This window comes from Pseudorasbora parva, chromosome 4 (genome assembly GCF_024679245.1).
Source record: "Pseudorasbora parva isolate DD20220531a chromosome 4, ASM2467924v1, whole genome shotgun sequence".
Taxonomy (NCBI): Eukaryota; Metazoa; Chordata; class Actinopteri; order Cypriniformes; family Gobionidae; genus Pseudorasbora; species Pseudorasbora parva.
In genome coordinates, this window is record NC_090175.1 from 36090617 (window position 1) to 36115295 (window position 24679).

General features: G+C 37.7%; 1 protein-coding gene across 1 annotated transcript; it reads left to right on the plus strand.

Annotated features, from left to right (window-relative positions):
* Positions 1 to 3111: 3111 nt before the first annotated feature.
* kcnip4b (potassium voltage-gated channel interacting protein 4b) lies at positions 3112 to 23993 on the plus strand. The gene is made up of 8 exons (XM_067442740.1): positions 3112 to 3379; positions 13857 to 13981; positions 14116 to 14185; positions 16344 to 16414; positions 17048 to 17155; positions 17300 to 17404; positions 23173 to 23235; positions 23312 to 23993. The coding sequence occupies exons 1-8, from the start codon at positions 3292 to 3294 to the stop codon at positions 23357 to 23359; spliced, it is 678 nt and encodes a 225-aa protein (XP_067298841.1). The 5' UTR covers positions 3112 to 3291; the 3' UTR covers positions 23360 to 23993.
* Positions 23994 to 24679: the final 686 nt, after the last annotated feature.

Genomic DNA, 24679 nt, shown 5'->3' on the forward strand with positions numbered 1-24679 from the left:
CATCTTAGGAACACAAATGAAGAAATTTTTGTTGAAATCTGATGGCTCAGAAAGGCCTCCATTGACACCAATGTAATTTCCTCTCTCAAGACCCATAAAAGACACTAAAGACGATGTTACAAAGTCCATCTCACTACAGTGGTTCTAAAACAATTTTATGAAGCAACGAGAATTGTTTTTGTGCGCAAAAAACCCCCTAAATAACGAAGGGTGAAGGGCTGATTTCAAAACAAAGATTTAAACGGTTATGAATCAGTGTATCCATTCAGGATTCAGATCGCCAAAGTCACGTGATTTTAGCAGTTTAGTGGTTTGACACTTGATCCGAATCATGAATCGATACACTGATTCATAACCGTTCAAATCTTTGTTTTGAAATCGCCCCATAATTCGTTATTCCGTTTTTTTTTTTCCGCACAAAAACTATTCTCGCCGTTTCATAAAATGCTTGCACAGACAACAGACTCTGTAGTGAGATGGACGTTGTAACAACATTATTAGTGTCTTTTATGGGTCTTGAGAGAGGAAATAACATTGATGTCAATGAAGACCTTTCTGAGCCTTCGGATTTCAACAAAAAATATCTTCATTTGTGTTTCGAAGATGAATGGAGGTCTTACGGGGTGTCGAACGACATTAGGGTAAGTAATTAATGACGGAATTTTCATTTTTGGGTAAACTAACCCTTTAATATGTTTTCCATACCTACAAGTAGCCTATTGTTACTTAAAATTTGCTTTCAAGTATCATATGCTGTACTTCATATATATGCCACAACTGCATTGAACTTTTTTTATTTGTGCCTTGTTGAATATTGTATTCATGTGATACAATTACACTTTAATTATTAGACAAATAAAATATTAAATGTTTTTTGTGTGCTTTTTTGTTTGTTTGTTTTTTTTGTCTTGGTATGTTGTTTTCTGTGTTCTGTCAATGCCGTAAGTTTAACAATTACCAGACCTGGTAGATTTAGGGTTGGTGGAAATCCTCAGGATCATCAAGTCATCATCAGGAGACTTTTGTAAATCAATTCGGACTTTACTTCAGAAAGTGACATGTTCAAGCTCTGCTGGAGCATAGTGTCAGGCACAGCATGGAAGAACAGTACTGTAAATACAATAATCCAAAGTTATGAGTTATGATTACTTGTGACTCATTCCTTTAACTTGTGTTTTATAGTTAAAACTTTGACAATAGAAAAAAAGCTTTTGACAAAATTGTAAAATAACAAAAATATTAGGTAACGCTTTAGATTACAGCCTGAAAATTACTGCTTAAGTGAATTAACAGCATAACTTTCGGTATAATAGTGTAAATGTAGGTATAAGGCAACAAAATGTTATATTTGGGGAATAAAGGGGGAACTACCAGGAAAATTAACAAATTATACTGCGAGTATTTTTTAATTAAGGGGTAATTATCTGTGTTTTCACAGGGTAAAGCTCCGGGTATACTTCACTTTCCGCCGCTGGATGCATCACGCGTGCAGACGCAGCCCTATCATACACCACGGATGCGCGCGTATGATTGCGTTCGACACATGCGCAGTACAGCATATGGCCAACTAGTGGACTCTTCTGTACTTCTGGCTCATGCGCTGTTGCACGCAGACTGTCCGCGCGGTCTTGAAATTTGGGCTGCGCGCTGATGGGTGTGTGCGGCCGGAAGTATACCTGGGGCTTAAGTCGTGCTTGTTCCCCTCTTGTTTCATGTAGTTTTAGGGTATGAACCTACAGGTTGTAAATTAAAGTGGTGTTTGTTGTTACATATTTGTTCCCGTATACCTACACATACATACTTTATAATAATATAAATAATATTTATAATAACTATATAATATGTAAATTTGTTTTACTTACAGTAGGCCTACTTTCCCGGCTGTAATCTAAAGCAAATATTATAACAGTTGAATCAGCATAACAGTTTCCCTTCAGAATTTTATATTAATGTGGCAAGTCTCAAACCAGCTTTGATAAAGTTTTAAGACAGTCCAGAATTTCCATAAGCCCTCCATTATGCAGTCATTGTAGCTGCAGGCTTCACTATCGCTTTAACACAAATTTTGTCACAAAACCCTCCTCTACATGAGCTTCTCCACCAGAGGGAGTTGTAAAACACAGCGTGCCTTTCCCTGAGGATCCTCAAGTTCAGAACTGCCTGATTTTTGCCCCAAATGGTACAAGTCAATCATTTAAAATGAAGTTCTCACTTATCCGAGAAAATACATGATTTTCACAGAACTATACATATGCAGAAAGTAAAGGTTTTGTTGACTTTATGAGTGTTTGTTTTGTTTTATTTATATTGACATTGGCCTATTATTTTTTATACATAAATAAATAAAATAATTAAGTATTACATATACTTACTAAATAGGCTGATTTAGAGAGACCCAGGTGTATAGGCAATATAAAATTTCACAGCCTAATCACTATTGGAAGAAATAAAGCTCAGAGAAAACAATTATTTAAAAAAAGGAAAAGGAAAGAAGGTGTATGTGTATGTGGGCGACAAAATGTCCCCACAAGGATAGCAAAAAAAAAAAAAAAAAAAAAAAGGCAAAAGGAAAACAGTGAGTTTTAAATCATACTTAATTATGTTTTGTTATCATATGGGACATAATATACAGTTTAACAATATAAAATCATTATAGGCTATTTATGAAAGTCTCCCATCAAAAAGAGAACCCTTACGAAATAAAAATATATTGCAGTATATTGGAAACATGCAATACAATATATTCACATATATGGAATTTAATATTTATATTTTCTAATATATATCAATATATTGAAAGCGGCAATCATTTGTATATTTTGCAATATATTACATGAATATATAATATATTTTGTAATACCATCAATATATTATTCCATATATTTACAATATATTAAAATATATTTCAAGTATTATATTGGTAAATGTATTTTCCTTTTGTAGGGGAAATCCAACGTGTGTGTGTGTGTGTGTGTGTGTGTGTGTGTGTGTGTGTGTGTGTGTGTGTGTGTGTGTGTGTGTGTGTGTGTGTGTGTGTGTGTGTGTGTGTGAGAGAGACTGAGAGAGAGAGAGAGAGAGAGAGAGAGAGAGAGAGAGAGAGAGAGAGAGAGAGAGAGAGAGAGAGAGAGAGATTCGCTCTCAGGTGTTTTTTAACGCCGACGAGTATTTACACCTTTCAGCGTCACTGTCCATCCGTTCAGCCTGCCTGATAGGAAACGGAAACCAGCGGAATTCAACCTGATACCTCATTGAAATAAATCGGAAAACTTTGCTTCCATACCTTCTCTGAAAATGAGCAGCCGACGGCGACGATGCAAGCGTCAGTTGATCAAGTTTACCCAGCATATTACTCGCTTGATAACAGGAACTCTGAACTCAGGTAAATCAGACAGTTTAGCATTTTTCTGTTGATAATTTACCGCATTGCACCGAGAGAAGAAATATTTTGTAAAAGAACAAACATATTTTGACAGGTCTACAATGAAAATATATATTGTTTAATGTGTAAACAATTTTGACTCAGAAATGGCTAGTAAATTTCACAAACACTAGGCACATGGCAGATAACAAACTAAATTAAAAATCTAATCTTTTAGAAAATATGAAATTGTATTTTCTTGTAGAAATGTAGTAGGCCTAATGTTTTATTTAAAAATTTGAAAAGAAAATATAATAATAATAGTGCAAAATCAAAGGTGTACACACCAGTCTCACAGACTAATGTCAGTTTTGACATGGGAAAGTTTTAATTTACATGTGTTGCTTTTAATGCAGCTCTTCACTGAAGGTATAGTCAGACCTTGGCAATTGTCTAATGTTTAAGCAAAACATCTGTTGTAGATTAATTTAATAATTGCAATTTATGTTGTCCAGTCCAATTGGTTTCCATTTTTTTTAACCTATACATTCCAATGCAGATGTCTTTTTTTTAAATTTATCAAACCTGCAGTCTGAACCCTTTTTTTTTTTTTTTTGTTAAAAAGGATACAAAATCTATTTCTGAGCAAGTACATAACAGCCAGTATTCAAAACTATATCCTTACCTTAGCCCCATTCACACACCGCTAATAATGCATTATAATTTGAGTGGTACTGATGGATTTCCACAGGAAATTCAAGCTTTTGCGTCATTACGTCATGTCTGTATACATAAAGAAGGAGTCTGGCTAGGCTATACAGCAGCTGGAATAATTAAATGTAGAATTTTGATGGCGGACTCTAATCCAGAAAGGTCCAAACGACAACCATCATTGACAACTGAATATTCACCTGTAGTCAAATGCACAAGATTAGACTGTAAGGAAATTAAAATCTACAGGTAATGCTAATAGACACCAAAAACATAGTAGTCTAATGCGATGCTGATGTTGTTAACTTAAATAAAAAATGAGAACAAAGAATAACAATAATAATTTGCACGGTTTTACTTGATGTGAGTTAAGCGATCATAAGAATCAATTACTGTGGGTTGCGCGATTTATTGTGATGCTTTTTTCTCATTTGGTCAGAACAAAAGTGGAAGACATGTTACTTGTTCAGATGACACGTTACAGGGAAAATTCCTATTTTGGTCATACTTTCAGACATAGAGTCTGTGATTCCGAAGTACAGTATCCATGTATCCAGTAACCGATGCAGTAAATTAATAACTGCCACACTGCACTGTGCCGATGCCCAACCCAAGTAAAGGATGATAAATCCACAAATAACTGCAATTGCAGGTTTCAAACAGAGGTGGCGACAAAAGGCAAAATGTATTAACGGCCAACGATCACATGTGAATGCGTATCAATGTGATCACATGTGAATATGCCAAAATGCATGAGTTTTGGCATGCATTTGCTACACATTTTTTCACGTGCATATGATATGCACTTTATGGTGTGTATATGATACGTTCTCGGGTAGGATAGGGGTGTGAGTGGATGGTTTATGCGTATAATACGCCAAGAAGTGCGTATCATATGCACGCGAAAAACTGCATACCTATATGCACGCCAACTCATTTTGGCATACATTCCACAAGATTGCACACTCTTACTATTTATACGCATTTTCTTGAAATTGGGCTCGAACTGCAGCCTTAGCCATTTAACCAAGGGTCTCCATACTCGATCCTGGAGGGCCACTGTCCTGCAGAGTTTAGTGGGTTTGCTTATAGCCCCCCAGCTCAGTCGCCATGTGTTGGTGTTCATCCTGGTGAGCGAGAGGTTCGCTTCCCTTCGCCTTCGAGTCGGGGATAGGTCTCTCACTGTCATTTGTGCCTACGGGCCGAATGGCAGTGCAGAGTACCCGGCCCTCTTGGGGTCTCTGGGAGGGGTGCTAGAAAGTGCTCTGACTGGAGACTCCATAATTCTACTGGGGGACTTCAATGCCCATGTGGGCAGTGACAGAGACACCTGTAGGGGCGTGATTGGGAGGAACGGCCACCCTGATCTGAACCCGAGCGGTGTTCTGTTATTGGACTTCTTTGCTAACCATGGCTTGTCCATAACGAACACCATGTTCAAGCATAAGGGTGTCCATCAGTGCACATGGCACCAGGACACCCTAGGCCGAAGGTCGATGATCGACTTTGTGGTCGTCTCATCTGACCTCCGGCCGTATGTCTTGGACACTCGGGTGAAGAGAGAGGCGGAGCTGTCAACCGATCACTAGCTGGTGGTGAGTTGGATTTGATGGCGGGGGAGGAAGCTGAACAGACTCGGCAGACCCAAACGTACTGTGAGGGTCGGTTGGGAACATTTGCCTGAACCCTCTGTCAGAGAGATCTTCAACTCCCACCTCCGGCAGAGCTTTGACCAGATCCCGAGGGAGTCTGGAGATATTGAGTCCGAATGGACCATGTTCTCCACCTCCATTGTCTCTGGTAAGGTCTCTGGTGCCTGTCGAGGTGGTAATCCCCGAACCCGGTGGTGGACACCGGAAGTAAGGAATGCCCTCAAGCTGAAGAAGGAGTCCTATCAGGGGCTGGCTGGCTTGTGGGGCTCCCGAGGCAGCGGACAAGTACTGGCAGGCCAAGCGGACAGAAGCCCGGGTAGTTGTGGAGGCAAAAACTCAGGCCTGGGAGGAGTTCGGTGAGGCCATGGAGAAAGACGACCAGTTGCCCTCGAAGAGATTCTGGCAAACCGTTCGACGCCTCAGGAGGGGGAAGCAGTGCCCTACCAACACTGTCTACAGTGGAGATGGGCAGCTGCTGACCTCAACTGTGGATATTGTTGGACGGTGGAAGGAATACTTCGAGGATCTCCTCAATCCCACCGACACGTCTTCCTTTGAGGAAGCAGAGGCTGAGGGCTCGGAGGGGGACTCGTCCATCACCCGGGCTGAAGTCATCGAGGTAGTTAATAAGCTCCTCGGTGGCAAGGCGCCGGGGGTGGATGAGATTCGCCCTGAGTACCTTAAGTCTCTGGATGTTGTGGGGCTGTCTTGGCTGACGCGCCTCTGCAGCATCACGTGGCGGTTGGGGACAGTGCCTATGGACTGGCAGACCGGGGTGGTGGTCCCTCTTTTCAAGAAAGGGGACTGGAGAGTGTGTTCGAACTACAGGGGGATCACACTTCTCAGCCTCCCTGGGAAAGTCTATGCCAGGGTACTGGAGAGGAGAATTCGGCCGATAGTGGAACCTCGGATTCAAGAGGAGCAGTGTGGTTTTCGTCCCGGTCGTGGGACGCTGGGCCAGCTCTATATTCTTCACAGGGTGCTGGAGGGTTCATAGGAGTTTGCCCAACCAGTCCACATGTGCTTTGTGGATTTGGAGAAGGCATTCGACTGTGTTCCTCGTGGCAACCTGTGGGGGGTGGTCTGGGAGTATGGGGTCCAGGGCCCCTTGCTTAGGGCTGTACGATCCCTTTACAACCAGAGCAGGAGCTTGGTTCGCATTGCCGGCAGTAAGTCAAATTTGTTCCCGGTGCATGTTGGTCTCCGGCAGAGCTGCCCTTTGTCACCGGTTCTGTTCATAATTTTATGGACAGAATTTCTAGACGCAGCCAAGGGCCAGAGAGTGTCCGGTTTGGGGACCACGCGATTTCATCACTGCTCTTTGCAGATGATGTTGTCGTGTTGGCAACCTCAGACCGGGACCTTCAACATGCACTGGGACGGTTTGCAGCCGAGTGTGAAGCGGCTGGCACCTCCAAGTCCGAGGCCATGGTTCTCAGTCGGAAAAGGGTAGCTTGCTCACTTCAGGTTGGTGGAGAGTTCTTGCCTCAAGTGGAGGAGTTTAAGTATCTTGGGGTCTTGTTCACGAGTGAGGGAAGGATGGAACGGGAGATTGACAGACAGATCGGTGCAGCATCTGCAGTAATGCGGGCGATGTACCGGTCTGTCGTGGTGAAGTCGGCGCGCTCCGCTACTCAGTCCTTGGACAAAGGCAGACAGTCACTGAGCACCATCTCAACGGTCAAGGAACTTCCACAACCTCGAAGGAAACCTTCTTCTCCTTTTGGCAACATTCACTCTCAAACTACTTTCAAACTTCCCGCGGATCGGAGACGCGATCACATGGACGAACTGAGAGAGAGCACTCCAGCTCACAGAACACTCTGAGAGGACTCACACGCATTCTTTTATACTCAACACAAAGCAACCCATGCAAGTATAAATTCCATCGAAATTTAGATGCGTTTAAGACTAGTAACCCTTTTTAAGGTGATATTGTTCTTTGCTGGCTCTCTGTATTAATGTTTGTGAAATGCCATTCTGAACCCTTCCTTTATCTTCTTTCTCCTTTTCTATTTCGTTACCTGTTGTTATTCTGTATATACATGTATTCTTTATCTAGTCGTATGTATTCATAGTATCAATTATTAAAACCATTGTATCCATGTTTAATTGTCATTGTTACTGCTCACAAGACAAGTCACTTTAATGTTCAGATCTAGCTACAGCTCTCATGAGTATCTTTGAATACTTTACTAATATCCCAATAGCTCGGAAAGTTTACTCTTTGTGGCCAGAGGAGTAACCTTCCCAGAGATTTGGTAGAAAGAATAAAAGCTTTGAGAGTTGATAAGAGATTGTACAGATCGTTCGTTAAAAGAATGGATCAGATGAGTTTTAAATTAATTCTTTAAAGGTTATTCTGTAATGATTTAATATATATTCATTAATTGCAATCCATTGTTGTTAACCAAATTTATATTGCTCAAATACCTAGGTTAGGCATGTCCTATTGGGTGATTTGAAGATTAATTGTTTGATCATAACCAGTTATGATTAATAATAAATAATTAAATATTAATCCCCATAATTCCCTATTGAGCTAATTTAATTTATTATTATATGTAGCCCAGTCGCTACAATACATTTGCTACTTAACAGATGTGTTTTATTAATGCCTACACCTACCCCGACCCTAAACATACCCTTACAATAATGCAAATACGGTAATTAAATAACGCGACATTGATGTGCGCATGCCCAGTGCCCGTAGTTGTATCCCTTAACTCGTTCACAGTGCTGGACGTAGTGTGATGACATCACCGCTTTGCAAAATATAAGGCTTGGCTGTATACACAAAAAAGAAGAAAACGGAAGATTGTCGTTTTCAGATTTATCCACTTTGGGACCTGGTTTCAAAAAAATATCGGATTCATGCTTCCAAAACGCTGGATCCGTGTGGACGAAACACTGATACGGTACAAAATGTATACGTATACAGCTAAACGCGTCTCCGTGTGGACGGGGCCTAGGGCTTTTAACTGGTTCAGGTGTCTTTATTTGAGGGTTGGAGCTAAACTCTGCAGGACAGTGGCCCTCCAGGTTCGAGTTTGAAGACCCTACTGTAAACTGTCACAATACATGGCATCACAATAATTTTTCAAAAATTAAAAAAACTTTTCAACTCAAACTATAAGGGCAAGTATTATTTCATTTTTTTAAATGTTATTAACTATTGACCAAAGTAAGAATTTTCTCAGAAAGTTCTACATATGTCTAAATGCAATTTACAATATGAATACATATCACATTGCAACACTTCAGGTCAACAGGTGTTTGAACTCTTGTAAGTTCATGTCTTATACCTCTTTTTTCCTGTGACTCTTGAAGGGTGTAATCACACATTTTACTGAAATACTTAATATTTAATGGCAGGGTTGTAGATCAAATATCTTGCCAAGGTAAACAGAGCCATGTTTCACTTCCATAGTGGTTGGCTAACTGTATCTTTTAGTCTGAAAATAGCACACCATGATAATGTAAATTCGCCAGTGTTAATTAAGGTTTTAATATGCACTGTTCTACCATAAAATGTTATTATTTATTTGCATAGTGTAATTAGTCAATTGTGTATATTGTTTGTATTCAGTCATCAATGTCTATCATTTAAGTCCAATAAAAATAACAATATAAATAGTCGCTTACCTCACCCTATATGGGTTATTATTGAAATTAAAATGCGAATCATTAATAGTCTTAGCTTTGTGGATGAGAGTTCTAATTAATTTCATTTTTCCCTTGGCTATGCTTCATATCCTTGTGGGACTAAATATAATTACACACTCCATCATTCCATAGCCGACCATAAGACACTGATGATCCCTTAATAATGCCATAAATTAAATATTGCAGACACCAGTATCTTTTTCAGGTAATTTTATCTGCCACATTTCAGCTGGATCTTTAACCTTATTTTTTTCTGCATTTGAGAAGTTTTTGTGCTACTGTTTTATCTGTTTGTAAAATACCTTCCTACCTGAAATGTATACTGAACATTTCGTATTTGATTTATTTAATACAGTTGATTGATTTCCCACTGGGGATTCACTGTTAAGGTCTGTATTTATTTCTTAAAAGCATCAAGAGACAAAAATATCTTCAATCTTTTTTCTTTTTTTTTCTACTTCAAAAACAGACCACAGCAGGATTTTCATATCAAGTTATGAAAGTGATACTGTGTCAGTTTGCCACAGCAGGAAAAGAATGTTTACCACACTCCTCATGATACACTATGGCAATGAGTGTAAAACAATAAAGAAATTACAATAAAATTAAGCTCTTGAAATTTACGCATGGTTAACTTATGAAGTGAAAAATGTGTCATTTTTATATAAATGTTACCAAAAATAGCTTTATTCTATTAACCACCATTAAATTTTCACCTGAGCCAAAATATTTTTTGGTTTGTTTATTAATAATGTTGTTTTGTATCGGTTTCTTGTGTATGCAATGATTACTATTCAGGTTTCCTAAAAAAGGTTTCCTATTCTAAGTCCTCTAATAGAATGAAATACCATATTCTGGCATGTAAATTAAACTTAAGGCCAGTTATTTCACATACATCATTTCCACATCCTGCACTGAGTTTTTAATAGAGCACCTTCAACATCTCTTGCATCGTAAACATAAAAGTTTAATATTTTGTATAGATATACATAGGACATGTAGTATTATCAATTGTTATTGGGTCATTCAATGTCAACTCAACCACAGGTCCCCAGCTAAAAATTAACATTTTGATATATTTTTTCTGCTGCAAGAAATGCATAAATAAAACATTGTCATATAATGCAACAAAGATTGCTAAAGTCAACAGATTTTACTAATATAATTTTCAATCTCTTTAAAATAAAATAATGATCCTGCCTGTCATTTTTACCCCCCTGTAATTTGATTCCAAATCTCAGGAAAAAATGGTCGTTCTGACCACTCTCTAAAATATTGTATTACTCAGTAAATATTCATCCATGACATTTAATACTTTGGCTTTCCCCATTATTTATGTTTGTCTTTCTTCAGAAAAATAATAATAACAAAAACACAAAATTGAGCCAGGGAAGTGTCTGAAATTTGTTTGATTTGACATGAACCCTATATAAAGAGAGAAAGATTTGAGAGCAGATTTGAGAGTCTAGTTCTGGGTGTATATATATATATATATATATATATATATATATATATATATATATATATATATATATATATATATATATATATATATATATATATATATATATATATATATATATATATATATATATATATATATATATACACCCAGTATATATACTGTATATATATATATACAGTCTTGTTCAAAATAATAGCAGTACAATGTGACTAACCAGAATAATCAAGGTTTTTAGTATATTTTTTATTGCTACGTGGCAAACAAGTTACCAGTAGGTTCAGTAGATTGTCAGAAAACAAACAAGACCCAGCATTCATGATATGAACGCTCTTAAGGCTGTGCAATTGGGCAATTAGTTGAAAGGGGTGTGTTCAAAAAAATAGCAGTGTCTACCTTTGACTGTACAAACTCAAAACTATTTTGTACAAACATTTTTTTTCTTTCTGGGATTTAGCAATCCTGTGAATCACTAAACTAATATTTAGTTGTATGACCACAGTTTTTTAAAACTGCTTGACATCTGTGTGGCATGGAGTCAACCAACTTGTGGCACCTCTCAGCTGTTATTCCACTCCATGATTCTTTAACAACATTCCACAATTCATTCACATTTCTTGGTTTTGCTTCAGAAACAGCATTTTTGATAGAACCCCACAAGTTCTCAATTGGATTAAGGTCTGGAGATTGGGCTGGCCACTCCATAACATTAATTTTGTTGGTTTGGAACCAAGACTTTGCCCGTTTACTAGTGTGTTTTGGGTCATTGTCTTGTTGAAACAACCGTTTCAAGGGCATGTCCTCTTCAGCATAGGGCAACATGACCTCTTCAAGTATTTTAACATATGCAAACTGATCCATGATCCCTGGTATGCGATAAATAGGCCCAACACCATAGTAGGAGAAACATGCCCATATCATGATGCTTGCACCTCCATGCTTCACTGTCTTCACTGTGTACTGTGGCTTGAATTCAGAGTTTGGGGGTCGTCTCACAAACTGCCTGTGGCCCTTGGACCCAAAAAGAACAATTTTACTCTCATCAGTCCACAAAATGTTCCTCCATTTCTCTTTAGGCCAGTTGATGTGTTCTTTGGCAAATTGTAACCTCTTCTGCACATGCCTTTTTTTTAACAGAGGGACTTTGCGGGGGATTCTTGAAAATAGATTAGCTTCACACAGACGTCTTCTAACTGTCACAGTACTTACAGGTAACTCCAGACTGTCTTTGATCATCCTGGAGGTGATCATTGGCTGAGCCTTTGCCATTCTGGTTATTCTTCTATCCATTTTGATGGATGTCTTCCGTTTTCTTCCACGTCTCTCTGGTTTTGCTCTCCATTTTAAGGCATTGGAGATCATTTTAGCTGAACAGCCTATCATTTTTTGCACCTCTTTATAGGTTTTCCCCTCTCTAATCAACTTTTTAATCAAAGTACGCTGTTCTTCTGAACAATGTCTTGAACGACCCATTTTCCTCAGCTTTCAAATGCATGTTCAACAAGTGTTGGCTTCATCCTTAAATAGGGGCCACCTGATTCACACCTGTTTCTTCACAAAATTGATGACCTCAGTGATTTAATGCCACACTGCTATTTTTTTGAACACACCCCTTTCAACTAATTGCCCAATTGCACAGCCTTAAGAGCGTGCATATCATGAATGCTGGGTCTCATTTGTTTTCTGACAATCTACTGAACCTACTGGTAACTTGTTTGCCACGTAGCAATAAAAATATATACGAAAAACCTTGATTATTCTGGTTAGTCACATTGTACTGCTATTATTTTGAACAAGACTGTATATATATATATATATATATATATATATATATATATATATATAGTCTAAAAAATGTGATTGATGTTTTCTTTCATAAAGGTTTCCCTTTAAACTAATTGCAGACCCAGAACTAGACTCTCAAATCTGCTCTGGTTATTTGTAGCACCACCTGTGCAGTGAAATGTGACCAGTGGGTGCTGTGACTTGATTGATTATGTTCTAGAAGCAGCTTGTAAAATCTTGACCCGTCTTTAAGTGGGTCATTATTTTTGTACCCCAATTTTAGAATGTATTAATACCCTCATACAAAAACAGTTATTAAACAAGAACATGTTGACCTACAAATAGTAACTAGTAGTATGGTTCAAATAAGACTATGTGATTATCATTGTACTACCTTTTTTTCCCCTTCTTCTGTATTTCCTCAGAAATTGTATATTTCTCATACTTGGACAAGGATATAGGGTAGAAGTAGGACTTTTTTATGCCCAGGGACTATATCTTGTGAAAACCAGTGCTTCGTTAGGGCTGCAAGCATCAACCTATGCACCAGGACGTTCTTCATGAGAAACTGGGACAGAGGTATTATGGATGTCCTAAAGGAGACACCGCTAGTTACCTGACCTGCTAAGGCACAGTGGTGAATATTTAATAAAATTCATGGAAACAGGCCAGCAGACCCGTGAAGTGGTTTATGCTATGAATATTGACCCCCACATACTGTACATGATAGCTGCTAAACAGTTTACATATTTTATGAACAGCTTTAAATATCACAACAGCCATATGAGTTATATAAAAAATAAATCAACAAGCAATTAAAAATACAGCACTGGACAATTTAACAATAAAGCTAAATACTTGTATACTCCCTAAACACATTTTGGTATGGTCCATTATTGAAGATCACAGTCACAAAATCCATTTTGACCCTAATGTAGTTTCTTAAATCACAGGTAATGTGTAAAAGGAAACATAGGCTTGAAAAAGCCATCAATACATGTCACTCTCTTTTCATTATTCATTAAAAAGGCAAGTGTTTGTGTAATTAGTGTCACTGGATCTGCTAGTGCCAGGATTCTTAATTAAAGATAAAGCTAGGCATCCTTAGACAGTTTGCAAACAAGGGTGTGTCTGAACACCTACATTTACAGTATGGATTTTCTGATACAGAAGCTGTATAGCCAGTAAAAAAATAATGGCAGCTGTGTGTGCTATGTTTTAGATAATGAGGACGAAGAACAAGAGAGCACAATGGAGCGGTATCACCCGGAAAATCTGGAGCAACTACAGTCGCAGACCCATTTCTCCAGACAAGAGCTGCAGTTACTCTATAGAGGATTCAAAAATGTGAGAGTTCAGTTAAACCCTACCTGCTGGGTGTAGAAATAAAAAATGATGTTGTCATTTTGGGGCTTTTGCTCTCTGTGGAGAGATTCCAGTCTCTTAAATATTGCTTTCTTGTCTGATCCTGTTTTTGCTAGGATTGTCCAAGTGGAGTTGTGAATGAGGACACATTTAAAAACATCTATGCTCTGTTCTTCCCACTTGGAGGTTGGTCCACTTAAAGTTTATATTATTAAATATGTTAAGCCGAAGAAAAAAAACCCATAAATAAATACTTTATTTATGAATGTATAATTGTATTCCCAGCGTTTCACTTTTTCCACATTTTGTTATGTAATGTTACAGCGTTATTCCAATATTGATTAAATTAATTATTTGTTCCCTCAGTTCTACAAACAATACCTCATAATGACAATGTGAAATAAGTTTGTTTGAAATATTTGCAAATTCATTAAAAAAAAAAAAAAAAACGCCACAAATCACATGTAAGTATCCACAGCCTTTGGCATGATACTCACAATTGATCATACTTGAGATGTTTCTACAACTTGATTGGAGTCCACCTGTGGTAAATTAGGTTGATTTAAGAAAGGCACACACCTTTCTGTGAAATACTTGATTCTGATTGGTCAATCGCGCATTCCAGCGGTATGTTATTTCCAGATAACACCCGCTCATACGGGTACTACGAGTTATCTTGACCGGTACTACTTCTATTCTTAACATAATGACGGCCGAGTTGCGCTTCACCTTCGTTGCGCTGGTTGGTTGTAGCACTATCCAATTGGTTGTAGTGCTATCCAATTGCGTGCAGAGGGAGTTTGAAAGACAACCATTGATCCCGCCCCTCGGATTGAGCCCTGTCAATGGTGAGTTTCCAGACCAAACATCTTGATGTGGGTCTGGCTTTTCAGGCTACTTTAGTCATGGAGGTGATCAAAAACCTGAGGATCACTCTGACAGCTCAAGCGTTTCTCTGTGAAGAGAGGAGAGCCTTCCAGAAGAACAACCATCTCTGCAGCACTCCACCAATATAATATGGTAGAGTGGCCAGACGGAAGCTACTCCTCAGTGAAAGGCTGCCTGGAGTTTGCAAAAAGGCACCTGAAGGACTCTCAGAACACAAATGGAAACGTCATGTCTGGAGGGAACCAGGCAGCACTCATCACCACTTATGGAGGTGACAGCATCATGCTGTGGGGATGTTTTTCAGTGGCAGAAACTGGGAGAGTCAGGATTGAGGGAAAGATGAATGCAGCCATGTACAAAGACATCCTCAATGAAAACCTGCTCCAGAGTGCTCTTGACCTTATACTGTGGATAAGGTTCACCTTCCAACAGAACAACGACCCTAAGCACACAGCCAAGATAACAAAGGAGTGTCTATGAGACATGAATGTGAATGCCCTTGAGTGGCCCAGCCAGAGCCCAGACTTGAACCTGATTGAACATCTCTGGAGCTATCTGAAAATGACTCTGCACAGATGGTCCCCATCCAACCTGAAACTGCCCAAAAAAGGTGTGCCAAGCTTGTAGCATCATACTCAAAAAGACTTCAGTACGCAGTGTCAAATGTGCTTCAACGAAGTATTGAGCAAAGGCTGTGAATACTTGTGCACAAATTCTTTTTATAGTTTTTTATTTTTAATAAATTTGCTAAGATTTCAAACAAACTTCATTCACATTGTCATTGTGGGGTATTGTTTGTAGAATTGAGGGGAAAAAAATCAATTTAATCCATTTTGGAATAAGGCTGTAACAACAAAATGTGGAAAAAGTGAAGCGCTGTGAATGCTCTCCAGATGCACTGTATATATATATATATATATATATATATATATATATATATATATATATATATATATATATATATATATATATATATATATATATATATATATATATATAAATTCTCAAGTGAAATCAAATGGTAAAGATCTATTTTGCAGGCATTAATAGCTATTAGTAAATTACTGTATTAAAAAATACATGTGCAAATCACATGGAAATACATTGTAATGTGACAGTTTGAAGACATGACATTTTCTGCACACTGTAGTCAGTGTCTCCTCCTTGTGGTCTGAAGTGAGATTTTGCACACAATATTATGGCTTTTTAACAGAAAGTTACAACTTAACCTGTGTAACTTTTATCCTGTACAGGAAAAAATATGAAGTGTGTCATGGTATTACCTGATTCTGTTTAAATCCTGATTTTATTAAGCTATGTGACAGGCCAAATCTATTTAAATAAAAGTATACCATCATAATATGGTCAATGTCTTTCAATGTCTTTGAAAAATGTTTAGACATCACAGAAACCTAAAAATCTAAAGCATCACCTTTTACCTGTATTATTTTCTCAGATTCATCAAAGTATGCTCAGTTTCTCTTCAATGCATTTGATAAAGATAAGAATGGCTCTCTTAGTTTTGAGGTAAGGATATTTAAATTGTTTTTGTAGAACGGGACAAATATTTATGTGTAAAAAAATATGCATATGAAAAAGTCAATGTTTTGAATGGCTTTAATAGTATGGAAACAGAGGGTGCTTCTCAAATTGATGCTTCCTCGTTTCCCCAGTTTCCTCAGAAATAGGTCTTATTCAACTTCTTTCCTACATTTAGATATGTGGGCAAATGCATTTTTATCTCAATGCATGCATTGTTTTAGTTTGGCAGGGTTGCCGCTAGCTTAGCTTAGCATAATGAATGGAATTATATGTTTCCAGCTAACATGTCCTGAGTAAAAGTGATCCAACCCTTCCCTCACATCCTACAGGGGGTGGAACTGAGATGCAAGGAAAAGGAAAGGAAATGAGAATGCAGAAAGCATTGAGAAGCACCCAGTATCACTATTGATTATCCTTTATTTCTGATATGAATTTGATTCAGACATTTGCAATATAATGTTTTCAGATGTTGAAAGCTTACACTGGATAGAAGATTAAGAGGAATGTACAGCCACTTTATTTTAATGTCCATTCTTTACAACTGCAGTAACTTTAACATGTTCACATGTGTAATGGGAGAATGAAAGGAGGCTTTGATATTTCTGCTTTTTTCCCCAGGAGTTAGTCTGTGATCTCTCTGTTTTGTTGAGAGGCACTACTGAAGAGAAGCTGAATTGGGCTTTCAATCTTTATGACATCAACCAAGATGGGCAGATTACTAAAGAGGTCTGAAAACTGTAATGTAATTCTCAAGATTATGTGCTTGACTTTTTAGTGTAGCCAATGACTAACCAACGTGTGAGGGTTTCTTTCTGTGATAAACTGAATGCAAAGACTGTAGCCTACATTTGATCTTTTTTTTTGTTTTAGGAAATGTTGGATATTTTGAAGTCTATTTATGATTTGATGGGGAAATCTATCCATCCACGGCTTAAAGAGGAGGCAGTGAGGCAACACGTCAGAATGTTCTTCCAAGTACTGCTATTATACACTATTATAATGGGAAAATGTGCAAAAATACTAAACATTTTGCTTGCCAAAGCATTTTCTATAGATAAAGAGTCCACTGGGTGGCGCTAAAAGCACTATAAATTTTAATCCTACACTTTGCGAAAATGAATCAGACTTTTCCACTCGTGACAATTCAGATAACCATCACTTGACAGTACAATACTTGCAATACTTCATGCAACCTCCAGTCACTAATACGATACAGTGACAACATCCTGAACACAGGATCAGGCACAGGATCATTAACACTGGTGTTACTTGAGCACAAGTCGTAGTCATCCAACACTTTAACTGCCTCAGTTGTGATCATATGAGGCAAGAATCTTTAGCTACTTCATTCCAAGCTGCAGCATACGCCACTCCAAAGTTGTTCTTTGCGGAAAGATTGTTTTACTGACAACCCACTGACTTCCCAGTCAACACTTGAGATTATGCGATAATCACAGTGACATCACACCATTCTCATAGTGTGACACTCACAGTATGAGTAATATGTGAAATCATTGTGAATTTAAAATGCTGAGGAGGCGGCTTAAATATCGGTTACTGGGGGACATTCGACTTCCTATTTCTCAACACTATCAAATTAGAGCCCTGCACGGGCCTCAAATCTAGGCCCTAGCCCTGCCCTGCCCCGAGATGCTGAGGCCCTAGCCCGGCCCGTGTCCGGCAGCTTATCAAAAATCTTGGCCCGAGTCCGACTGGAGCCCGTGTTTGTTTTTTTTTGTTTTGTTTTTTACATTGTTGCAGCCATTAAAATAGTTCAGTTTTGTTTTTTAATGTCAAAGTAGTTATTTTTCGTTTCGTTTCTTTATTAAGTTAATTTAGAAAAACGTTTAGAGCATTTTTTTTGTTTGTTAAATTAATTTTAATTGTTTAATCGATTTAGCCTCTCAAATCAACTCTTGACTTGTCTTGCCTATAATAAAATCCATAGATATAAAACACTTCAAGCATCACAATGTTAGTTAATTTCGCCTTCTATTACCACCACAGTAAAAGGCATTTTTGATGAGCTGAGGCAGGCTGATTCTGCTCGCGGCTCTCGCAAACGGAGCTAAACAATCTAAAAACAAATAAAAAAAGAACATGCAGGTTGTCTTATACCTTACACCTACGCAAAATGAATATAGATCCGATCTCAATTCCCGGGGTATATGCTCATTTAACGAAGTTTACAGCAACGAAAGCAAAAGATTCAAGATGCATTTTATTCAGCAGCTTATTTCAAATTCAAAGACCACAATATAAGAGAGAGCGACCTAAGCGCACTGGTAAGATTTAAGCCATTTAGTCTCATCCATTTTTATTGAAGATGATTGTGTTTTTGAGCATCTAAGACTTATTTTAAGTTTCATTTATGGCCATTTGCGTTGGCTTGCTTTACTCATTTGCGGCCATGCGTGTTGCAGCACCATCATATCTATCTGACTACAATATATAGCCCATAACACGCTCTCACACATTTATTTTTTAACCGTTTGCCAGGAGTAAAATGTATACATGTGGTTTAACAACCAGATAGGCTCCATGTACATTTGTCCGGTTTCGTCTGAAATGCTTTCATCCTTCTGAATTGGTTTGTTTAGTGATCGGAATTAAAATAGGCTACATCTCAAAAGAATCTCGGGACTACTCCTGGTCATTTCGCAATCAGATAAATACCTGGTCTGAGAAAACAAATGAAGGAACCAGTAGTAAAAAGGCCATAACTCTAGAAGTTGTGCTGAAGGAACGCGTGCTGCTGCTGCTTGCGCGGACTCTGAACCTGAACACTGTGCGAGCCATCTTGACAGTCGCGTTAGCTATTATGGTCTCGTGTTGTTTCCACCAGCGCAGCACATCTCATTGTTCCTTTTAATTAATAAAATAAATATAAAACAAAGGAGAAGCCTAAAAAAAGGCCCGATGCCCGGCCCGCGTTTTAGGTATGATGTGAAAATTGTCCCGAAGCCCGGCCCTAGGGGCGTAAAAAAGTCGGGGCCCATCGGGCTCGGGCATAAATGCAGGGCTTTACTATCAAAGTGGTCTCACATGGTGAGCTCAGACTGACTTTATTCTGTCAAATGTCAACAGAAGCTCGAATCGAGAATTAACAGAGGTTTAGATGTTGATGTTTTATTGGTTCATTACCATTATGGAGATGGCGTTTGCTTTAGTTCGGCAACTACGTTTTTTAACATTATATTTTCTTAGGCTGCTGTAACTGTTTATAAGTCACATTTGTTATGACAAGGAAAGCTAAAGAAGAATGCATCTAGGTGAAAGTTGGTTTGTTATTGATGATCACGACATTATCATCACCTAGATTCAATACACAGTCTTTGTGAGATGTTATTAATTGTATGTGTTTAATTATAATAGCTCTGTGATATGGGATGAGATCCAGCAGTGTCATAATGAAATATTTTAAAGGGTTAGTTCACCCAAAAATGAAATTTCTTTCATTAACGACTTACCCCATTGTCGTTCCACACCCGTAAGACCTCTGTTCATCCTCGGAACACAGTTTAAGATATTTTAGATTTAGTCCGAGGGCTTTCTGTCCTTTGAATGTAAGTGTATGCCCACTTCCTGTCCCCTATCAGAAGGTAATAAAAACATCATCAAAGTAGTTCATATGTGACATCAGTTGGTTAGTTAGACTCTTTTGATGCGTCGACAATACATTTTGGTCCAAAAAAAAAAAAAAATGACTTTATTCATTTATTCAGCATAAAGTTCCTGTTAAAAAAGTTCCTGGTACACATTTTTCCATGTAATTTCGGTGAAAACAGGGCTATAAATATTTATACCTTATAGGTAAAAATAATGTTACACAAATGTTCTCTGCATTGATTGGTTCTATTAATCTGGTGATTGCTTATAAATGTGCCTGATGTTGAAGGTTAGCAATAGAGAGGCTAGCAATAGTGAGCCAGCTTTTAAAGACATGTACAGCAAAACACATGAAAGTGTACAGCAAGGAACAAACAAAATCACTATGAGAGACGGCATTAAACTACCTCATGTCTCAAAGCACATAATATTACAATAATAATGAACATAAACAACTATAAAAGAGCACTGACCTGTACCACCTGACTGTTGCAAATTCAGTTTTTACCTAGGAAACTAGTATTTATGATCATTCTGAGAGTATGTGAATGCAATTTAAATCACTGTTAAATAACAGATTTTTTTTCATCCTACTAAGAGAACCAACGCAAGTTGATGTTTAGTCACTGGTTTGATTTACTGACACAGACAAAAAACATTTCAGATCAGGCATTAGAATTAACACGGTATGTTTATAGCGGTAGCGCGATCCGTTTAGCTCCATGAGTCTGTGTTTAAATCCCAGTTGTGCAGACGAGGGCATTTGTAACACTGCATTACAATGTACCCCTGTCAGAACAATGCTATTATATTTTATATTTTTATTAGTTCTATTGAGAAACCATGAGAAAAAGGAGAATAAAGACTGAGTCAGTGTTCAGAAATTCTTAATTATTATGAATTTTTAACTATGCTGTATAACTGTTTTGAGGTTGTCAGAACTCAAAAATTAGATTATTATTTATTATTACAGTTTTTCTCAGTCGCTTTGGTACATTTCTCGAATCAAACTTACAATTTGCACAACAGTAAGTGCATTTCTCAAAACAATTTGTACAAATAGCAAAACACCATGGATAACCTGCAAAAGCCAGTCTCTTACTCAAAATCCTTAGTTCATCTCTCAAAAGTAAATATAGGTGTCAATGAACATGTCATTGCCATCAGAATGACAAGTCCTTGTGTCATTGTGTACGGATAAGACAGTCAAATTGTTTAGTCATGTGGTCAATATAACAGTTTACTCTAGAGGGATGTTCTGATGGAGACTATGGTTAAAGTTTTGATGACAATTATTGTCAATTGTAGGTTACATCTTAGTGTATGTGTGAGTGTAATTGCAAGAGAATGGAAAATATTCAAATTTACACTTTTACTGTTTGTACTGTATTTTATTGACAGAACATGTCATTGAGATACAGAAATAAAAAGGCCGCACTGAATAGCACACACACACACAAAAATACCTAAAGAAGAAATGTGAACATAGGAAAAAGTGTACATGCAGTGCTGTGTATATATAGCTTCACCTGGGAGCAATTTACCAATTCAGGACAGATTTAGAAAAGTCTAATGGAAATATAGAAAGTATAGAAATATGCTTGACATATTATGATAACTTGTTCAACCATTTTGCATGTAAAGACTTATGCTATGATCTAATGCCTAAATGTTGTGGGGGGTGAGACTATTCAACAGAGACACAATATAATAAATTTTGATCAACATGACAGAAGCAACTGATAATGTAGGAAACAACAGAGAATTGTACATAGTCATTTGCATGGATGTACCAAAGCATTTGCAACTTGTTCAAAGAAATGAGAAACTGCTTTTTTGATGTGCAAAAGGGACAAAATGATGTAAGAATAGGTTGCTTGTGCCCCGCTCTCCCTTATAACGGTGCAGGTTTTCATCTCTTCCAAATGACTGTACTTATGACATAAATGTCATAAGTACATAGAAGATAGATAGATAGATAGATAGATAGATAGATAGATAGATAGATAGATAGATAGATAGATAGATAGATAGATAGATAGATAGATAGATAGATAGATAGATAGATAGATAGATAGATAGATAGATAGATAGATAGATAGATAGATAGATAGATAGATACTGCTCCCCCTTCTACACCAAATCAATATTAAAAGGCCCCCCTAAAGCTATATTTTATAATTTAAAGGGTACATAACACACACAGTATCTGCCAATCTTGTGTTAATCTTGAGTACCTATAGAGTAGTATTGCACCCTTCATATCTCCAAAGAGTCACTTGCACTGCTAAAAATAAACTGCATCCACTGTTCCTATTTGGGAAACTGAAAAAGGTTATCTTTCCCTCACAACCAAAAACACACTACTTAGGTGACATGGTTGATTTTGGCCTGAAAAACCTTTGGCCATATTTAGCATGAGAATCCAACTCTTTAACAATGACAGATTCAACAGATTCAAAGCTATATTTTCTGTATTCTTCACTGCAGACATTCTTAACAACTTTAAAAGTACTTATTCTAAAATAAATCAACCTGCAATTCCAAAAATGACCAAAGGGAAAAGCCAAAAAAAATCTAATCCCACCACTCTGACCTGACTCAATATATATAGCTACTGTACGGATCCATTCATTACTACACACATCAAAATATAAATGAAAAATAAAATCATTCTCAATGTGTCGAAACACATTGATCTGAAGGTGGGTCAACGTTATCGGTGAACATTTCCTCCGTTAGAGCACATCTGATGCCATATGTACATAAACATTACTGAACCTCGCAAACTTCCTCTTCAGCGAGTGTCCGTTATATAATACTCGCAGACATTAATTTGGACAACTATGCAAATACATTGAAATGTGTTCATACCAAAAATATGCCGGGAGTGTACATACATAGTTTGCTTGTGCATCGATAATAACTTGCATGCACACGCATAATGTACAGGAGTCGCACATTAGACACACACGAGTCTGTTATTATTTAGACTTTACATTTACTTATCCACCCGAGAGATGTAGTTTGTTTACATTAATTTGTTTTTTTGATATGCATTACTAGATCACTCCTCACTGTACATTGGCAAGCAAAACTGCATTTGAACCAATATTTTTTTTTTCTCCCCTAAGAAAATGGACATAAACCAGGATGGTGTAGTAACTATTGAGGAATTCATTGGCTGCTGCCAAAAAGTAAGGATCATTTTATCTTTATCAAAACATGTATTACTTTTAGCAGATGCATAATAATACCTCTTTTGTTTTGCAGGATGAAAATATCATGCAGTCTCTTAAGATTTTTGACAATACAGTCTAGATGTTAGTCATAAATTACACCGGTGCTTATTGGATAATTTCATCTTTTCTGTGCTGCTGATCTGGGCAGCTCGGGACACCTCTGGACTACTCTGAACTGCTCCAGACTTCTGTGAACTGACTGCTGAATGTATACATACCTAGGTAAAAGTTTGGGGCTGTAGTGTGATGCAAATGTAAGGTCAATGTTTTTGGTAGAACAGCAACTGCTTTTACTAAACAACATCAGTGTTCTAGTATTATAATGTGCTTCTGTGATTATTTATATGGCTAATTTTTGGCTGCACTAGCTGTTTAATACTAATTGTATCACACATTTTCTTTTTCCACAGCTGAACTCTAAGTACTCTTGGTATACTTGGGTAGAGATTCAAAGCCCTTTTAACCCTACATTTTTTTTGTATTTAATAGATGAATAATTTATGAGAGATTGAGTTAAATTAAAATTATCATGGTCAAGCTAGAACCATTTACCTAAAGTCAACACCCACTTTTCTTGACATCAAATACTTTATTGTTTTTAAAGTAATGCTAGCCAGTTCTGAGGTTGTAGTTTTCTTAGTTTTGTTTCTTCATTTTTATTACCTCTGATATACACTGCTCAACAAATTAAGGGAACACTTAAATCACACATTGGAAATCAAATAATGAAATATTCAGTTTAAAAATTGTTATTAAGGGGGGGGGGGGTGAAATGCTGTTTCATGCATACTGAGCTTTTTACACTGTTAAAGACTTGGATTCCCATCCTAAACATAGACAAAGTTAAAACTAATGTTGGACGTTTGATGGAGTATTTCTTTGTCAAAGATACTCCATCCGGTTTCTCACAAGTTTCAGAGTTTTTTTCGAGTATGGGTCGACTTGACGTTAATAGAGCAGAAGGTCCTTGTATGGGCCGTACGGGCTCTTCTCCCGGTAGGGTGCGCGCGCGACTAGAGCGAGAAAGGAAATGCATGCCCATAAACACTCTCAGCTGCAGATCCAGTCGTCCGTGAACACTTATGACGCGCCGCGCTCCACTTTATTCCTATGGGTGACATCAAGCGACTTCAACGCTTCAGCACAGCATTCCGGGAAGGCAGCGCTGCATTTGAACCGGTTTAAACGCAGAAATGACAGGAAGCTTCAAAACATCACTTCAGTCGCGTCGCAAAGTGGATTTCCACGGTCACTGCTGTCACAGGACTTCACCAAATCATACCAAAGAAGCGTGTTTTTGACGGAGCAGTCCCAGCGATAAAGGTTCGGTCCTGCTTTGGAAGCAGCCGGTGAGTAAAACTGCTTCAAATGTCTATGCTGTTGGCTATTGTCGCGTGAG